Source organism: Aspergillus aculeatinus (genome assembly GCF_003184765.1).
Source record: "Aspergillus aculeatinus CBS 121060 unplaced genomic scaffold BO66scaffold_92, whole genome shotgun sequence".
NCBI classification, from domain to species: Eukaryota; Fungi; Ascomycota; class Eurotiomycetes; order Eurotiales; family Aspergillaceae; genus Aspergillus; species Aspergillus aculeatinus.
The window spans coordinates 36,481-53,933 of NW_020291561.1; the positions used below are offsets into that span (position 1 = coordinate 36,481).

The following is a 17,453-nucleotide window of genomic DNA, read 5'->3' on the forward strand; positions in this document are numbered from 1 at the left end:
ATTTGGTGTCCTTCATTGCTATTAGTGGGAGAGAGAAGGGAGCTTTGGATGGAAGCTTGAAAGAAAGCTTTGAAAGGTGGACTCCCCCGCATCACGTGGCTGAAATATTAAAGCATATAAAAGAAAGCATACAACAACATGGCCTCTGCCATTCCCAAGAGGGGAGTGAGTCCACACAGAAAAGGAAAGGCCAAGAGTGAATTGCAACAAGTCCCGGCCAATCTAGAGAAAACCCCCAACTTCTCTTAATTGCAGGGCTTCTGATGAAATAGTCGCGTCAAAGAATAAGCGGAGAAATGCGCCATGTAGATAAAGATGCTCTGTGGAAGAATGATCGACCAGTGGGTCAACTAGGTTCGATGATCAGAATAAATACTATCAACCTGACCGTGATACGGGAAAACAGCCCCTCTTCCGCCGTCAACTTGAGGGAACTCATCTCGTATCGTAAATCCACCGTACCCATTGTTCTGAGCTAACCATGCCTTTGCACGGTAGATACCGCAACCTCGATGTACAACCAGATGAGACAATGCCTTTCGAGGCATTTCATCTCGACTTGCTGGCCGTTGACATGCAGCGGTTGTTCCTGCAGTTGCTGCATGAGCGGGCGAAAAACCCGAAAGACCGAGTCTTCGAGTTGGAAGATCAGGATGTGCCCCAGTTTCTCCATTTCTGCTCGGAGGTCGTGGACGTCATCCACGACTTAGAAGAGGACTGGCTTATAGCTGAGATCCGGGAGATGCTCGAGCATGTCTGCCTCACGTGGGCCTATATGCGTGGTTCCCTCGACCGAGCGAGGAGAGCTGGGCTCCGGCGACTGAACGATTCGCGCCGGGGGCTCCACACCTACGACCGGGCCTGGGCCAGAGGCATTGTCAAAGAGCTGGCGCGGGTGACCAGCTGCAGCGCGCATGCCGCCATTGAAGCCTTGGTACGCGCCGCCCTGAAGCCCGAAGATGTCGCACGGCTGCACGTAGAAAAACGACCCATCCCCCGGCGGACCGAGGAGACCGAGTGCACGATCTGCGGCGGAAAGCTGGGGAAGAAGCCCGTCTGGTGTAAGGCGCAGTGTGGCCATAGTTTCTGTTTCCACTGCATTGATTCGTGGCATGAGGAACTCTACGAAAGAGACTCCATGGCCAACTGCCCTTACTGCAGACAACCGTGGCCGCATTCTCTATCCTCTTACCGCACGTAGCGGTTAGCTGTGTAGAGTGATATCGAGAAGCAGCCTGCTTACTCAAAGAGGCACATTGGTCAATCTAAATACACTTCTCCTCATCCCCTGTAGGCTGGCGCTTTCTTATATCTCTCCACCCCATTCCCCATGCCGCACAAAAACAGCCAACACCTATAGCAGCAGACAAATAGAAAACATGATCTATCCCCTGAGTATATGCCAGTAACACTCCTGCCAGTTTATCCTTCGAAATTGTGCCCCGGATCGCTCCAGCCCCAGCAGCAATCACTGCTCCGGGATCCACGGACGAAGCGTATACCGCCAAGCCGGACTTCAAGCTGTTGATGAAGATGACTTGGCCTAGGGTGAGGAAGATTGCCTGGCCCAGAGTTTGGCTAAAAAGGAGCAGAGAAAGGGCGATGGAGGTTTCGGCTTTGGGAAGGATGTTTTGGACCGCAAGGAGGGGCTACACTCTCATGTTAGTAAAAATATAAGTATGCATGAATATGTTGAAAAATGGTGAACTGACCGCCTGAGTACCTAGACCCCGTCCAGCTCCGATCAGGATCTGGTATCCAATCCATGTTCTTGTTGGTGTCGATAATGAGAGAAGAGATAGCAGCCCGTTTCCAAGTGATAATAGCCCCCCACTACCGATACTAAACGGAAGATAGTATCCCACCTTTCTCACTGTACGGCTTTTAGAATCAATGCTCTTTGCGAAGGCGAGAGAAATTTCTTACCTAAAAACCCCGAGGAAATGACAAGAATCAACTGACTGATGATGCTTGGGAGTGTAGAAACACCACTCATCATCGCGGACACTCCTTTCACCACTTGAAAGTAAAGAGGAAGATAATATGTTGCGCAGGCATTCATCCCGCCGAGGAAGAACATAAAGAGACAGGAGCAAGTAACTATTCGCTGAGAGACCATGTAGAGAGGGAACATGGCCTCTCTACCGGTGCGGTACTCCCAACCCAGAAACAGAATGAACATGGCGCCTGAGCCGCAAAACAGACCAATGACGGTCGCGCTATTCCAAGGATATCGGTTTCCGCCATAATCGAGTGCCAGGAGGAGCTGAATGATGGCCGGTGCGAAAATGGAGAATCCGATCAGATCTAACTTCTCTCGGATGATGTGAAGGGTTGGCAGAAGGTCTTTCGTAGCTTTCGGTTCTGGGATAGTGACGAAAAGCAAGACAAGAATAATGACGCCGCCGATTGGAAGGTTGATGTAGAAGCCTACAACATGGGTAATCGGTAAGAGATACCAGGCAAAGAGACACGCGCAGAGAGAGTACTTACACCATCGCCATGATACATACTCCGTTAGCGCCCCTCCAATCAATGGTCCGAGGACAAGACCGAGCTGAGCAACTAGAAAATCACGGGTCAGAGGAAATACCCCCAGCTGTATCAAATTGGCCTACTTACTTGCCAGCAAGATGGCCGTCATGGCTATCAAAAAGCAGGATTAGTGATATCACAAAAATAAGTCAAGATGGTATGATGCATACGTGCTTGTTTCTCCGGGGAAAAAGATCTCGTAATAATTGTCAAGGCACCGTTTTGGATACCTGAAGCTCCGATGCCTGCCAATGCCCGTGCAACAATGAGCATTTTCGAGCTAATTGCCAAAGCACAAACCAAAGAGCTGACCATGAAAATGCCCAGCAGCGCAATGAAGGTTTTCTGGGGGCTGTTAGCTATCTTCGCCAGCAAGAGCATGAGATGGGTGCGAGCGTGCCTTGGTGCTGAAGTATGTGTATAGTTTCCCTGTGAGTGGCTGAAAAGATGCACTGGATGGAACATTAGTGAGTCTTCTTCTTTTTCTCTTTTCTTGGAGACTTGAATTTTGGATTTCTTTAATCCATTCTTATATCTTCTGCTTAACGTCTGAAAGAGATGGCAAAAGCTAACATACCTAGTGAGCTGATATGCACTACCATACCATCCCACATCAGAAAGAGAATGGAATTGGCTTGTGACTCGGGGAATTGCCTACTATGACATGCCATCAGTCAAGGGGAACGTATACCTAACTAGCAGCAGTCCCTCGTATCTCAAAGCTCAATCTTACCGGGGCAACGATAGAAGTATCAACAAGCACAAGAAGGGCGGCAGACGTCAGAGCCGACAGCAGCAACACAAGCCTGAAGCCAGTGATATAATCTTGTCGCTCTGTTGCTGGCTCTTGCTCTTTAGCCTTCTCCATTCCTCCATCTTCTTCCCTTGATGCTACACGCATCGTCTCTTTTCCGCTGCAAGTCGAGAACTAGGAAGTATCGTCATATGCCTGTTTTTCCATTTCCTTTGGTGGGCGTGGCGATATAGTTGAAAATATGTCAAGATATTTGATGGGAAACAAGGGGGGCAGTCTGCCTTCGTACACGTGACCCCCATTTATTCATTGTACAGATGGCAGTCTGCACACATACACGTGACCCCCCTATTGATTCATTCTTGTAATTCGCGGCTAGATGATAGGGGTAAGGAGAGGAAAACAAAGAACAAAAAAAGAAAGCGTAGAGATTTGCATGGTTCCATTTAGGTATACAAACTGATGCACGACTGTAGCTCCAAGGGAATAATCGCCAATTCGCGTGGACCACTACCGGTACACCATCAGCATTCCAGCAATAAGCCATCCTACTTGTTAAGTTCGAAGGGTTTATAGAATAGTTCGTTGCATCTAATTTACCTGTCTTGGATCTATAAGATTATTGGATTGATTGGTGGAGGGGGAGAACTCAAGAGCATATACCAGACCCACTGATAATCTTTTGTGACGGTACCATTGTGACTAGTGCGATCTGAGCTGTGAAACTAGCCTTACAAATGGAGATAGATGTGTCTCCACTGAAATGACAGGAAGGTTTAATAGTCTGGATAGTTTTTCCGACGTGTCTATCTCAGCCGCTTCCGTTACACCACATCGGAGATCGGTATTCCGAACAGAGATGAAAGGAAGGGAGAAAAGATCATCTGTACGGAGACACGCGATGCTAAGAGAGTAGTTCCTTGATTGAGGTTTCGCATGAGGGCTGGAAGTCAGCAGAGTGTAGAAAACTAGACCTAGAAAGGCAACCTCAGTTGCATGCCGCCCGCCCGCAGTGCAGTTGGCGGCTCAGTACAACTTAAAGAAGCTTTGAATCTCATTTCCTCTCAACACCAATAAGCCCGAATCCCATGAGAGAAAGGCATCTAACTCCAACTTGCTTTGAATATTATACTGTGAGGGAAAGCTCATCTTCAGCAACTACGATCAAGTTGAACACCCCGCCAGGCACCACATTTACTTCAAAGTCCAAATAGTTTGGTTACAGCCGTGCCAAATTGCCCTCGCCGTCCCATGGAATATTCTTCACCAATATAGTTGTCAGACCCTCCACCTTGTCGGGACTGACCGATATCTTCCACCTCCACAGTCGAGGTATGTCCCCCCTCCTGATGGTATGCGAGACTTCCAGTCCAGTTTTTCGGTAGTAGTTCAAGACGGTGGGATTCGTGGTAGCACTCAAGCCCAACATGCGCGTCCGGAAATGATATGGTCGATGCCCCGACGAGGGGCGCCGAAGCTGCTGCGCTTGGTGTCGCTTTTGGAACGTCTGTCTGTCCTCGCTGACAGCCGCTCGCTCCGCCGTGGCAAAGGCCTCGAGGATCATGCCCCGCTGCCGGTGGTGAGGAGAAACAAACGAGGTTCCTAGGAACCAAGACGACTCATTACAGTCATCTTCATTGTCGTGGTAGGGCTCGTGGTGGCAGCGCGGGCCGTAGAGACTGGAAATCAACGCCCACTCATTCTCCCATATCGGAGTCTGGAGGGCACCATCGTCGGCTCGGGGAACAGCGATGATGACTCGAAACGCAGGCTCGCAGAGCGTTGACTTCCATTCGGCGTCGGACATGCTTGCTTCTTTTTCGTAGGATGACCCGAAGCTGTCAGGGGCTGTTTTCAGGGCGTTCAAGCGGAATTCGATGTATTTGGGACCCCATTGTTGGACACTCGCCTCGTCGTGGGGCAGGATTTCAAAGTGGTATTGCGATAGAGGGGGCATGATGCGGCGCGAAGGATTAGAATTGTTGTTGTGCCTGGATCAATGATGAATCTTCCGGACAGAGCACGAGATTTTATTTTCGTCTAGCAAGTATCTATGTCCTGCATGTTGCTGATCGAGCCAAGATGCTTCAGTTGAACCTCGTATTCGGTACTAGTACTATGTAGATCAATCTGTCAAAGTGAGCTGAATTGTATGCTGGTGACAATCCCGATGTTCGAGGTGTTACCCGCAGTTTACATACAAAAACACACAGTGAATCTGGGATTGAGGTAGACTAATCCCATGTCACGGTACAAAATCTCTCCTTGTTACGCCACTGTACGGAGCACGGAATATCGTATCTGGCTGATCTTCGCGAAGATCTGCATGGATCTACAATATCAGGACTTGCCTAGGTGATCTATACTTCGCCGGGGTCGCCCACAAGACCCACATCGGTCGATTGGTGATAGATAGGAAGGCAAAGAATACTTACTATTCGTGAGTACAGGTGGCTGAAGGCACGACACATCAAGAGAGCCTACGCAGGAGAACAAGACAGCGATTGAAGCCGCAAGGGTCAGTGAGGAGGCACAAATACTCCGTACAGCAAGGGATATTCTCCCTAGTGGATTTTCGAGTTTCATCTGGACAGGTGGGAAATGATCTGTCAACATACCTCGAACTGACTGTTCGTGTCAAATTATAGCTCCCATTTTTGTTACATTTCCATTGCAATTTGTTTACGGCATCTCACCGCTGATTTCTATGGTCGTTTCCATGCAGCCAATATGCTTTCTTTGCATTTGTTTAGCTTTGAATATAAGAGCTCCTCACCACATGTTCGCCTCGATTCAATTCTAAGCGAGCTTGGCTCCAGAATGATCAATCAATCTTTGTCTAGACTCAAGACTGCATGAATTGTGTGATTCTGAAATACTATACACAACCTACCCCTCCGCGACCCCTCCGTCCAGTAACTATTGAACTTTTAATCACCGACAATGCTGGTCATTGGCACGTGAGCCCTTAAGTCGAGTCAGTGAGTGGGCAGATCAGATAGAAGCCCATATATAAGCGATTGTTCGCACCGTCTGTTGATTCTCCTAATCGTCCATCTTGCATGCCCATCAAGAATGGCTAACCACCCCCCTTCGTTGGCCGAAGCCTGCCATGAAAACCAGAAGGCACCAACCGCCCATTTGATTACACTTCTCGACCAAGTCGCCGACCGATTCCCCGATCATGATGCCATCATTTCCCTCCATCAGAGCCGCCATCGCTGGACCTTTGCTCAGCTGCAGGAGAAGAGCATCCAACTCGCCGCCCGGTTCTCGTCCCGAGGTGTCGGTCGTGGAAGTCGGATCGTGACCCTGATGTACAACCAAGCCCAGTGGGCACTGCTTTTCTGGGCATCGGCCCGCCTGGGCTGTCAATTTGTGCCACTGGATCCTCGGGTGCTCGATCGCGACGCACGGGATGTCTTGTTTCTCCTCGATCAGCTGCAACCCGGAGCAATATTTGTATCAAACGAGGCCATGGCGGATCGGATCAACCATATCACAGTCGATCATGACCATCGCCCGCTTGTTCAGTGCGTGGTCGCCGACATTGAAGAGACTGCTGTACCGGCCGGGTGGACGACGGTGTCCAACATCATGTCGGAGCCCTTACACGACGAGCCTTCGTTGCATCGGCCCGGAAATCCCGATGATACCATACTCATCCTGTTCACGAGTGGCACCACTGCTCTTCCCAAAGGCTGTCCGCACACGACCATCTCCATCAGCGCTCAGGGGCTGGGGTTTATGTACGGGTTGGAACTAGGACCTGGGGCGAATCTTTGCCAGCATTTGCCCAATTTCCATATCTTCAATATCGCGTTCACTCTCGCGTTCTGGCTGGCCGGCGCGACTGTCGTCTTCCCAAGCCTTTCTTTTGACCCACAGAGCACCTTGCAGCTGCTCGGATCCTATCCACGGGTCACCGTTCCCTGTGTCCCGGCCATGATACATGCTTTACTGAGCTGTGCGCCCCCTCAACAGAGCTCCCGCCCTTCGTTCGAAGTTCTGCTGGGTGGCGCTCCGGTGACAATGGACGTAGTGAAGCGCTGTAGAGACTTGGGGGCGACAAGGGTGATGACAGGATATGGCATGACGGAGGGTATACCTTTTGTCAACACCTCTCTCGAGGAGCCGTCCGTGGACCTGACGACAAGGGATGTGTCTGTTGGGAAGGTATTCTACGGCGGGCGAGCCCGGATCTGTGCCGAGGGAAGCCGCATCCCCATTCACAAGGAGGAGATCGGTGAGGTGCACCTCGGCGGTCTTCCAGTGTTCGGAGGCTATCTTGGGGGCACCAATGACTCATGCTACTGTGAGAATGGGGTGAACTGGATAGCCACGGGAGATCAGGGGTACATGGACCGTGAGGGTTATGTCTATATTCTCGGCAGGTATAAAGATCTGATTATCTGCGGTGGCGAGAACATATCCCCTTTGAAAATAGAACAGTGTTTGAGCGAGGTAGATGGGATACGGGTGAGTCAGCCAGAGGTGGTATGTTATTATCGAACGAGGTACTGACTGTCTGGTGCCTAGGATGTGTATGTTGTCGGAACGCCAGATGCTGTGGCTGGTGAAGTGCCCGTTGCTGTGATGCGCAAAGATCCGTCGGGTCAAATCCCAATGAAAACAGCCCTTCAAACAATGGTCTCGAATAAACTTGGTCAATCCTTTGCGCCAGCACGCATTCTTGATCTCCAGGATGACCTCGGAAAGGACCACTATCCAACGACAACATCCGGCAAAATCCAGAAAACAGTGCTTCGAGAATGGGTGACGGAGCATCTCAAGCAGATCACCGTTGACAATCCAGTCTCTTTCGGCGACGACCTGACAACCGAATTAACGGCATTATGGTCTGGATTAACCGGTCTAACACCTGGAGATATCGATCTAGACGTTTCTATACGGAGCTTCGCCGACAGCATGATGCAAATCCAGTTTTGCCACCTGATAAGCCAAAAGCTGCAAATAGTGATCACGCAGATGGATTTAATCAAGTTCGACACAATTCGAAAGCTGGCGAAGCTACTCCACCAAAGAAAGCATGTCAGGGACTCTCGTTTTCATGATACACACCATGCTCCTCCAGCGCAGCTCGACATGGAGCGGGCGAAACAAGTGGCCTTGTCCAAGTTGAGCGGCCTCGGATTTAGATGGGATGACGTGGAAGAGGTCGTCCCGATTGCAGACTGTGTGAAACGGACACACTACGGACACAGGCCGAACTCGTGGAACACCCGGATGTCGTGGATCGCGAGCCCATCGATCAGCGTCACAGATGTCACGGCGGCCTTGCACACCTGGCTTCAACGTCATCCACTGCTGCGGTCCACGCCGCTTACATACGATGAGAAACTAGATCTATATTTGGTCATGCGTCCCAGTGAGGATTGGATGAAACTCCAAGTTATAGACGGCGGAATGGTTGGAGACATCAACAGCGTCGAAACATATAAGCTGAATGATGCCGACTATGACCACATCGATGGGAAGGGGCCATTGTTCAGGGCTACCATTTTAAGCGTGGAGAAGCCATCAGTTGTCGGGTTGGTCATGCACCTGCACCATCTTGTGTTCGATGCCCACATCCTGTTCCGATGGTTTGAAGACCTCAAGGATCTCCTGAATCGCAAGGACCAGCTTCTCAATTTCCATCCATACCGTGACTACATCGCAGATTACCAAGGGAACCGAACCGGGCCAGCAGCCCGGAGAGCGATCGACTTTCATGTGAACAGAATCCGAGGAGTATCGTCTGCTACCGATGCGTTCTGGCCACGGCAGATTGCACCATGCTGGCTCAAAGGTGACAACCAGGGCTGGGTCCACAGTGACCACACCCCCGGCCACCCCAGCGAGCGACCCCTTCTGGATGGCGACAAAAGCATCGGAACCAAAGGTATCACTCGCGCCGTGCATGTGCCCAAGATCTCGGAATTCCAACGCAAGTTCGCGATAACACCCCCGATCATCGCGAGATGCGCCTGCGCGTTGGTCAACGTGCGCATGACCGGAGCCAAAGAGGCCATCTTCGGCCTCGTGGAATCGGGCAGAACCTGGCCCTCTGCGGATGACAGTCACCCCGCGAATCGAGGCATCGATATTCTGGAAGTCGACGGGCCGACAATCGTCCAATGTCTCAGCCGCACAACGATCACCCCAGACGAAAGGGCAATCCAGCTTCTGACCAGGATGAGCAAGGACCAAGACGATATCGTCTCGAATACATATGCTCCCATGGACGAGATATGCCGGAAGCTGGATGAAACAGACGCGAAATCCTTCCTCGACATCCTCTTCCGCCAAGGCCTCAACTGGAGGATGGGGGGGTATCAAGAACACGCGGCCGATCCCATCAAGTTGATCGAAAACATTTCTCGTTCCGACTTTGGCCTCTTCTGGCTCCCGGGTATGATGGAGGGTGATCGGCTGCGGCTGACGGTGAAGTACGACGATGCGCAGCTCAGGGCAACAGATGTGTACAATCTTATGACGGAGTTCCTGTGCGCTGTGGCCTGGCTGGGCGATCCGGGTAATATGGATAAGCCTGTGTCGCAGTGCGAGTTCCAAGGTCGTGAGATTGTCGACCTGGATCACGAAGGTCCGGCTCGCTATCGGAGGTGATCATATCTGATTTGCCATAGTCAACTGGAAATGTGAGACAATCACTTTAATAGAACTTACCCTCGTATACGGTATGCGGACTTGATATCATACACATCTTATCGTTCTCGTATTCGTAGAATTCCAGGAATTGGCCAGAACAATCGCCTGGCCTATAAATCCTCGACGCAAAAGAGATTTATGGGTTCAAGTTGTGCTCAAGCCACCACCCCCCCCCCCCCTTGCAAGCCCGTATCGAAGCAGGTAGGACTTCCGCTTCACACTGAACCATCAACGTGGTTCAATTCCCAAGTGGCTCCGCACGTAAAGTACACGGTTATCACACTTGCCCGGTCACAGGTTTATCCTGCCTCAGCCTTCAGGGCATGACATCCTGAATTATGCTTGTCCTATTGACCCTCGAGGAAGCCCAGACCGGGGGTACAAGTGGTTGGGAAACGCTACTGACACTGGCATTGATTCCAGTACCGCCGGTGCTCAACCTATATAGACAAAGTAGTAGGTATAGATCCATGCCTAATACTAATACTGATATCGATCATCTTTCCTGCCCCTTTCTACATTCCTGACGCCGGTGGCAACAGCAATTCTCGTTGTTGTTGCCGGCCTCAACAGTGCAGGTCATTGTGAGGACCACGATGAATGACTACATGTCGCTTGAGAGACTTGAGAGGAGCAAGAGGTCTACCCTAGCAGGGTTGCTATCAGATGACAAGCAGGGTAAACTGGACACCCTTGCATGGTGCAAATTATAGGAAATAGTTTTAGAATGAATTTTTAACTTTTATATGCCTCATGAATACCCAGATCAACTGTTCGTTAGATAAGCAAAAGTCATGCAAGACCCCCGATCTATAGCTCCAAACCCCGGACGGCCATGGCCAAAGCACCCTCCTTGGTCTTGTGGCCACCGATGAAACCACTGGCGTGGACGAAGACCGCGCCCTCGGGGATGCGCGGCTGGCCAGACTTATCCGCCTCGGCGGCCATGACGGCATCGAGGTCGGAGTCGCGGACCCCGCGCCACGACTCGGGCAAGGGCTTGCGTGAGACGAAGCTGCCTTCGCTCTCGGAGACGCACTGCACACGCCACTTGGAGCCCTCGGTGGCGCCCTCCGGATACAGGACGTAGTAGGTCTGCTCGCTGCCGGAGGCGCCCTCCTGCTGCTCGAAGGTGTACAGGTGCTCCTTCCAGGGCACGCCGCCCTGGGGCAAGACGATGATGCGGCCGGAGGGATGGACATCGCGGCGGGAGCGGTACGCGGCGCCGACGGTGGTGCGGGCCGGCAGCCAGGAGGCGGCGGCGTGGTGCAGCTTGCGGGTGAAGACGTTGCCGATGAAGGTGCTGGCGCGGCCGAACAGGCTGTCTTCGTCCTGGGGCTCGCCCGGCGGGCTCGTGGGGTCCGGGTGGTTCATGTCGCCGACGACCGAGGCCAGCGTCACGCCGCCGTCCCGGAAGCGCTTCTGCAGGCCCGCGGCCGAGATGCCCGCCGGGTCGTAGACCGAGATCCCGTTGTCGTTCGCGTCGATCGCCTCGATGAAGTCGTTGTACAGCTTCTCGTACAGCAGAGTCACGTCCTCGTGGTCCTCCGGGAGGGAGGTGTGTTGCGCGATGATGGCCCGGCCGAAGTGCATGTAGACCAGACCGGCGGACGAGAGCTTGGTCTCGTGCGCCGGAAAGGTGGTCGCGAAGGTGCGCTGGTGATGATCATAGCGGTTGTTGGAGGGGTCGTACTCGCCGCCCACATCGACGACGGTGTGGCATGTGGCCAGTTGGGCGGGATCGCGAGTTCGTACGAGAGGGGAGGCGCTGTAGGTAGGAAGGAGACGGAGAAGGTAGACAGCAAGAGCTTCGTCGGCGTGGAAGTGGCCGCTGGAGAGGAGCAGGAATTAACGATTGCAGAGGGTGGGATGTGAGAAGGCGAGAACTTACTTGTGGGTTCCGATCAAGGGAGAAGAGGTCTTGATCTTCTTCGTGATGGTTTCTTCGGCCATTTTGAATAAGGAACGGAATCGAAGCATACACCAGAAGGAAGAAATAGCGTGGTAAGAATGAAGAAGTTCCTGTCTATGATTGTCGATAGAGCCTGAGCTTCTGGAAGCCTGGAGCCTGCCTGAGGTCTCCGTATCGAGCTAGTTAGTATCAGCGAATTCCTATTGGCCGGAAGGAGCAGGGCGCTGATTTCTCTAAAGGGGAAAGCGTCGAAGTGGCAGCTCCATCACGCTAACCAGATTGGACAGATACTTAGGGCTAAGCACCTAAGAGCCTAGCATGTGATTGCAGCCTGAGGCTTGCACCTCCTGTAATATGGTTTGTCGATGGTGTCTTTATCTGACAGGCATAATTACGTCGATTCCACATCCTTCCCCCCTCTCCAGGCTCCATTGGAACCTTAATGTCGGGACTGTTGACGTCCAGTTGCATTTTGGCGCAATCACAGGATCCCCTAGCGAACGCTCGATCACCTTCTACATGGGTACTGGGGTGATAATCTTCTGGAGATGAGATCATATACAGCCGATCTTTCCACCAACTGACCGCTACTTGCATCCGCCTGGACGCCACCGCCTGCCAGTTGAAGCCGGGTCGGATACGCTAAACCGCCAAATTGCGAGCAATTCTTACGTTTGCTCGTTGCGGTTGCTGTTGCTGGGCTGCCTGTCACTCCCCCCCTTTTTTTCCCTTTTCCTCATCCTGTATCCTTCTCCTCGTCTTTATCTCATCCTGCCCGATTCATTGCATTGCAGCCGTTAAGCTTTGGTGCTTCAGTACGTAAGTGGATTGTTTGACCAGGAGTTTCATTCGTCCATCAGCACGTGCCACGTGAATTCGATCCATCCATCATTCCGTCCCGCTTGGGAGATAAGATCGTTTTTCAAAAGACTACTGCACTGAAAACGAAACGAGGAAAAAAAAAAATTGAAAATTCAATCCAAAAGACAGTGACGAGATTCATCCCACTCGCTCCCCCAGCAAGATTCAAGAAAAGTCGGACGGACAGACCAGCAAGACAAAGGACGGCACGCAATCAACCAGCCTTCATGTATTCTTACTAAAGACTCCCCTCCCTCCTCCCCCGTCCGTGTTGTCTACCAAATCTCCTACCTTGAGACCATCTGTCGAAAAGAGCGCGTCTACACCCCTCTCTCCCCTTTTATTTACCCTCTTTCTGCCTTTTCTTCTTCTCGTTTCCCCTTCTTGTCGTCTTGTCCGATGTGGCTCTTCCGCGCCATCTCGTCGGGACTCTTCCTGACCGTCACGGTCGCATCCATCCCTCTCGCGTTCGATGTGGGTGGAAAGACATGCGGTCTGGCCTATTCGCTTTCCCTCGCGACCTTTTACTTTCTGTTCTCACTCCTGCGACTTTCCACCCCCGATCGGTCCTGGATCCGCTCCTCCCTGGTCGTCATCATCAGCTCTACGCAGTGGCTTATAATCCCGATCCTGCTTATCTGGTCGCTCAACCGCTTCTCTATCGATAATGACAACGCGGCTTCATGGGTGGAACGGACCTTCACCGGCAAGAGGGCCCACGACTCCTCCATTCAGGAGTGGGTGTTTGGTCCGGATGGTTTGGTGGAATCGGTGACGATTGGCAACTGGGATAAACTCTTGAGATGGTCGACACCGGTATTCCAGCTGGTGGAGGGTTTCTGCAGTTTACTCGTCATACAAGCTGCAGGGCAAATCACTCGATGGCTCGTGAACCGCGGCGGGCGCAGTGATAGTTGGATGGTACGTACACGTCACTCTGAAGTGCTTGATGCATGCAACGATAAAATGCTAATCGTAATCCGCCAGATTGGTCTCCTGGTTTTATCCGCCTCAATCATATCCAGCTCCGTATATTTCCTATGGCGTGTTATGCAGTTTCCGGAAATTTCCAATGTGGATGCGGCTCTAATTGGTGTCTCCATAACATGCGCGGTGATCTTGTGCGCCTGGGGTATCGGTAGCGGCCGGGGAAATCCAGTGGAGAGCTCCTTGCTATTTGCCTACATTGTGCTCTGCCTCTACCAGATCTTCACAGACTACAAACCCTCTCACCCTCTGGAACAAGCGCCCTCTCCTGCTCAAGCCGGGGATTTCCCGCCGCTACCACCGATCATCATGGAGTCGTACACCACTCTGATGCATGCATTGTCCACCCTGCCTTCAATCATCCACGCCCTGTTCAATGTTATCACCGCAGTCTTTGGCGCCGTGACTCCCTCCGTGTTAGTCTCGCTTACCTACCGGATTCTGGTGCTGTACGCGTCCACTCGAATCATTCCCGCAGTTCGCGAGTCTGGCGCTCGCGCCTTGTCGCAAGAAGCCTCGTTGGACGACTCCGATGCCGCCGGCCAATTCCTCGGTTTCCTCAGCTACTTCTCCCCCTCGATTCTCATCGCCGTGTACACCAGCCTTCTGATGCAGCACTTCGCTCTGACATCTCAAGCAATGGGTGGCAGTGGTGAATGGTGGAGCAGCCAAGGCGGTGGCGGCGGCAACCTCTGGCGCTGGATCAACCTTGCCTGCACGATGGGCTTGTACGCTGTTGAGCTTTACCTCGGCGAGAACGATGATCTAGATACCGGCTTGGCTGGTCACTGGAAGACCGACTGAACGGTACACGGCGAATCGCAAATTCATGTCAAATTTATCAACCATGCAGAGACTTGGGGTAGACACTCGCAGCGTCCTTGATCCGTCCCTCAGCTAGGCTGCCACCGATGTTCATTTACGCATATCCTCCAGCTAGGGTTTCTTCAGCATGCTGGCTGCCCTAGGCCAGCAACGCCATCGAACGCTCCTCGCTTGTTAGCCGCTTGTTAGCCGCTTGTTAGCCGGATTGGAGGAATACCAAGGATCATCTCGCAGAAGCAGCGTGCCCGCGACTTCACATGCCTATCAGTCGTCCTTGCACCTTGCGTTTCCTCTCACCCTGCAAGGCATTACATTATTCCTTGGCCACCCCACGAATGGTGCTCGTCATGGAGGGACGGACACTGTCCCCGTGGACTTCGTAATCAACAACACAGTTCCAGCATGATTTAGGATCCATCACTAGGTCTCCATACCAGGGGCCGGTCCAGTTCAAGTACACCGCGCGGTTCGGACGATGCCAACCACCCCACTCAACAGATTCCCTGGGCCGTACCCGCTCCGGACCGCCTCCTTTGTTTCTTCCGCACTCTGCCCCCTCCGATACGCCTCACTCTATCCTTATCTTTGGCCTATCCACATCTCTTATGATCCCATCTCCGATTATTGCTATTATACCCATTCTTCCCAGTCTAGCGCCTTTCTGCTACACTACTTCCTGTGATTTTTTTCTCATTTTTTTTTGTGTTTGCCCATCAATGCTCTCCGACTTACCCTTCCTTGTCATTCTTAGCTTTTGATTCTTGAAAACTGTTTGCACTAGATGGAGAATCTTATACCCCCCACTTGCTGTTCACGGTGACAGGTTTTTTTTTTCTTTTCTTTTTCTTCTTCTTTGACCCTTTTTTTCTCTTCGCCTCTGTAGCGACATCTTCTTCATTCCCATATCTTGTTCCTTTCCTGCTCCTGCTGAGCTCGAGTACCATATTTAGCGGTTTTTCAAGCTCCGTTGCAAATCAGACTTGAAATCTATGAGAAAGGTGACTCTTTTTTCTCTTTCCGTTCTGCAGTACAAGTAGCATACACGAAGTACCTCCCCAACTCGCACTTCCGGGATTTGGGAGTGGCTAGTGAAGAGTACGGGAAGTACACAGCCAACGAGTACAATTTAGGATGGCGAGACGCCAGAAACTGGAAAGCGGCTAGAACGACAAACAGAACCGAAGGTGAGTAAAGAAGTAGGTAGTCAATGGCCTAAACTCGTAATGTCCACAAAGGCAAGTTTTTGTCGTTACCACGCCGGATCTAAACACACCTTCAGGGGGGAGAGTAGAGGCATTAAAGCACGGCAAACATACACGCATCAGATACGACGTGTTCCTGGTTCTTGAGCGCAAGCTAAAGGCATAGAACATTTCGTGCTTATGAGGTAGAACGGAGACACGAGGCAGACTCTTCGTACCCGGGATGATCTTCCAATATGGACAACGGACTGCACGAGAGAACAGGAAGACTGATTGCGTCATTTCGTGATGATTGAGACACTCCACTTAGCGCGAGCATGCTGGGTACTCATACTGTGGACGCACAGAGCTGCTGAAGCAGGCTATGATCGACAGACGGAGAGGATCCCACCCAAAACTGGTCAGCTCGTCTTTGCCACAGATTGGTGGGCGAGTGCTATAGCATGCGGTCACTTCAGCCTGGTGGCTCAACCTTCCACTTTCTCTTCACTTTGTGTCAGGCAAAATCCATCCGAAAGGCAAAAGATAAGAGAAAGGGAAAAAAATAAATGATCAATGATAAGGTCGTAAATACATCGGAATGTCAAGAAACAACGTGACGTGGGAATCCATGGCGCCAGAACACTCTTTTAAATACCACCGACCACCGGGACGGAATTAACAAAAGATATACGAAGGAAGAGATGTAACCAAATAAAGGATGACATGAAAGTAATGAGATCATGATAAGGGACGGGGGGGAATCATTTATTGACGGATGGGAACACCCCCTCGAGCCGGAGGTGGGCTCACGCTGCCGGCATCGGTGGGATCCTGGGATGCGACTGCATTGAGGTTGTTTCCATCGGCCTCATCGACGCTGGTTCCTCGTTGCAGGAAGCTGGCCTCCTTGACGGGGCTGCGGCTCTGGAATCCGATGGAGCCAGGATGGCCGCTGATGCTACCGGGGACCTGCTGGCCGCCCTGGGCACTGATGCTGCCGCCATTGCCGGCAGCGGCGGGGTTGTTGGCGCCGGGGGAGGTGGCAGTCAGGTGAGGGATATTCTCGGGAACGGGGTGTTGGGAGCCGATGTTGGTGACGCCGACGTCTGAAGCCTTGCCAGCTTTGCTGAGGGCGTAATCGCCTGAGTCGAAGTATTTCCGCTCCTGTAGGGCGTAAGACATGAGAGTTGGCCATGATGAGTGGTTGAGTCGGGTGTGTTGGGACGAGCATACCTTCAGCTTGTTCTGCAGGAGATCCTTCTTGTTGGGCATCTTGCCGTAGAGACGGAGCAGGCGTTGCTCATCGGGGCTCAGCGACTTGAGAAGAGATGATTGTTAGTTGCAGCCTGACGGGGAATGAATTGCGATAACCCAAGATAGATCTGGGCGGAGAGCGTACGCTGGTATCGATCTTATTCTGCTGATGGGGATTCATTATTGAATGATTGTGGTTTTGATTTGGTTGGTTGTAGAACGGATGAAACGGGAAATGGAGGAAGAAAAGTAGGTTGAGAGAAAGGAGAAGAAGCAAAGGAAGAAGGTGCAGACGAAGGAGGGGGGGGAGTTAATATGGATTGAGTTGAGGTAAGTTGAGGTGAGTTGAGGTGAGTTGAGGTGGACAACTGAGATGGAGGGAGTGAGTGATTGAGTGGTGCGGGTATTTAGTATTGGGGGTGTCGTCAGGAAACCCCACCACCTCCAGCGGGGAGCAAACTGTAAGTAG

At 51.9% G+C, this 17,453-nt stretch overlaps 7 protein-coding genes across 7 annotated transcripts; 3 read left to right on the forward strand and 4 right to left on the reverse strand.

Annotated features, from left to right (window-relative positions):
- Positions 1–481: 481 nt before the first annotated feature.
- Positions 482–1,201, forward strand: BO66DRAFT_444445 (uncharacterized protein; the record flags this gene model as incomplete). The annotated part of the gene is made up of 1 exon (XM_025651593.1): positions 482–1,201. One exon carries the CDS (start codon positions 482–484, stop codon positions 1,199–1,201), a length of 720 nt encoding a protein of 239 aa, XP_025497813.1.
- Positions 1,202–1,265: 64 nt separating this feature from the next.
- On the reverse strand, positions 1,266–3,436 carry BO66DRAFT_416251 (putative efflux pump antibiotic resistance protein; the record flags this gene model as incomplete). Its single annotated transcript, XM_025649587.1, has 7 exons — positions 1,266–1,649; positions 1,713–1,873; positions 1,927–2,430; positions 2,494–2,565; positions 2,706–2,887; positions 3,113–3,189; positions 3,269–3,436. The coding sequence occupies 7 exons, from the start codon at positions 3,434–3,436 to the stop codon at positions 1,266–1,268; spliced, it is 1,548 nt and encodes a 515-aa protein (XP_025497814.1).
- Positions 3,437–4,350: 914 nt separating this feature from the next.
- Positions 4,351–5,260, reverse strand: BO66DRAFT_396540 (uncharacterized protein). The gene has a single exon (XM_025648497.1). It carries the CDS (start codon positions 5,244–5,246, stop codon positions 4,509–4,511), a length of 738 nt encoding a protein of 245 aa, XP_025497815.1. The 5' UTR covers positions 5,247–5,260; the 3' UTR covers positions 4,351–4,508.
- A 1,104-nt stretch (positions 5,261–6,364) lies between these two features.
- Positions 6,365–9,956, forward strand: BO66DRAFT_386455 (AMP-binding enzyme family protein; the record flags this gene model as incomplete). Its single annotated transcript, XM_025646184.1, has 2 exons — positions 6,365–7,768; positions 7,829–9,956. The coding sequence occupies 2 exons, from the start codon at positions 6,365–6,367 to the stop codon at positions 9,917–9,919; spliced, it is 3,495 nt and encodes a 1,164-aa protein (XP_025497816.1). The 3' UTR covers positions 9,920–9,956.
- Positions 9,957–10,682: 726 nt separating this feature from the next.
- Positions 10,683–12,005, reverse strand: BO66DRAFT_396542 (MYG1 family protein). The gene is made up of 2 exons (XM_025648498.1): positions 11,853–12,005; positions 10,683–11,792 (listed from the first exon to the last, which is right to left on the reverse strand). Exons 1-2 carry the CDS (start codon positions 11,912–11,914, stop codon positions 10,772–10,774), a joined length of 1,083 nt encoding a protein of 360 aa, XP_025497817.1. The 5' UTR covers positions 11,915–12,005; the 3' UTR covers positions 10,683–10,771.
- A 1,128-nt stretch (positions 12,006–13,133) lies between these two features.
- On the forward strand, positions 13,134–14,941 carry BO66DRAFT_433019 (ICE2 family protein; the record flags this gene model as incomplete). Its single annotated transcript, XM_025650674.1, has 2 exons — positions 13,134–13,655; positions 13,722–14,941. 2 exons carry the CDS (start codon positions 13,134–13,136, stop codon positions 14,523–14,525), a joined length of 1,326 nt encoding a protein of 441 aa, XP_025497818.1. The 3' UTR covers positions 14,526–14,941.
- A 1,321-nt stretch (positions 14,942–16,262) lies between these two features.
- Positions 16,263–17,287, reverse strand: BO66DRAFT_256610 (endosulfine family protein). Its single transcript, XM_025643010.1, has 3 exons — positions 17,130–17,287; positions 16,964–17,047; positions 16,263–16,894 (listed from the first exon to the last, which is right to left on the reverse strand). Exons 1-3 carry the CDS (start codon positions 17,163–17,165, stop codon positions 16,496–16,498), a joined length of 519 nt encoding a protein of 172 aa, XP_025497819.1. The 5' UTR covers positions 17,166–17,287; the 3' UTR covers positions 16,263–16,495.
- Positions 17,288–17,453: the final 166 nt, after the last annotated feature.

Coding starts and splice junctions, on each gene's coding strand:
- BO66DRAFT_396540 (XM_025648497.1), bottom strand. CDS start 5,246: ATGCCCCCTCTATCGCAATACCACTTTGAAATCCTGCCCCACGACGAG.
- BO66DRAFT_256610 (XM_025643010.1), bottom strand. CDS start 17,165: ATGAATCCCCATCAGCAGAATAAGATCGATACCAGC. Junction 17,048..17,129: donor AGAATAAGATCGATACCAGC/GTACGCTCTCCG, acceptor TCTCTTCTCAAG/TCGCTGAGCCCCGATGAGCA. Junction 16,895..16,963: donor TCCTGCAGAACAAGCTGAAG/GTATGCTCGTCC, acceptor TACGCCCTACAG/GAGCGGAAATACTTCGACTC.
- BO66DRAFT_396542 (XM_025648498.1), bottom strand. CDS start 11,914: ATGGCCGAAGAAACCATCACGAAGAAGATCAAGACCTCTTCTCCCTTG. Junction 11,793..11,852: donor CCCTTGATCGGAACCCACAA/GTAAGTTCTCGC, acceptor GCTCCTCTCCAG/CGGCCACTTCCACGCCGACG.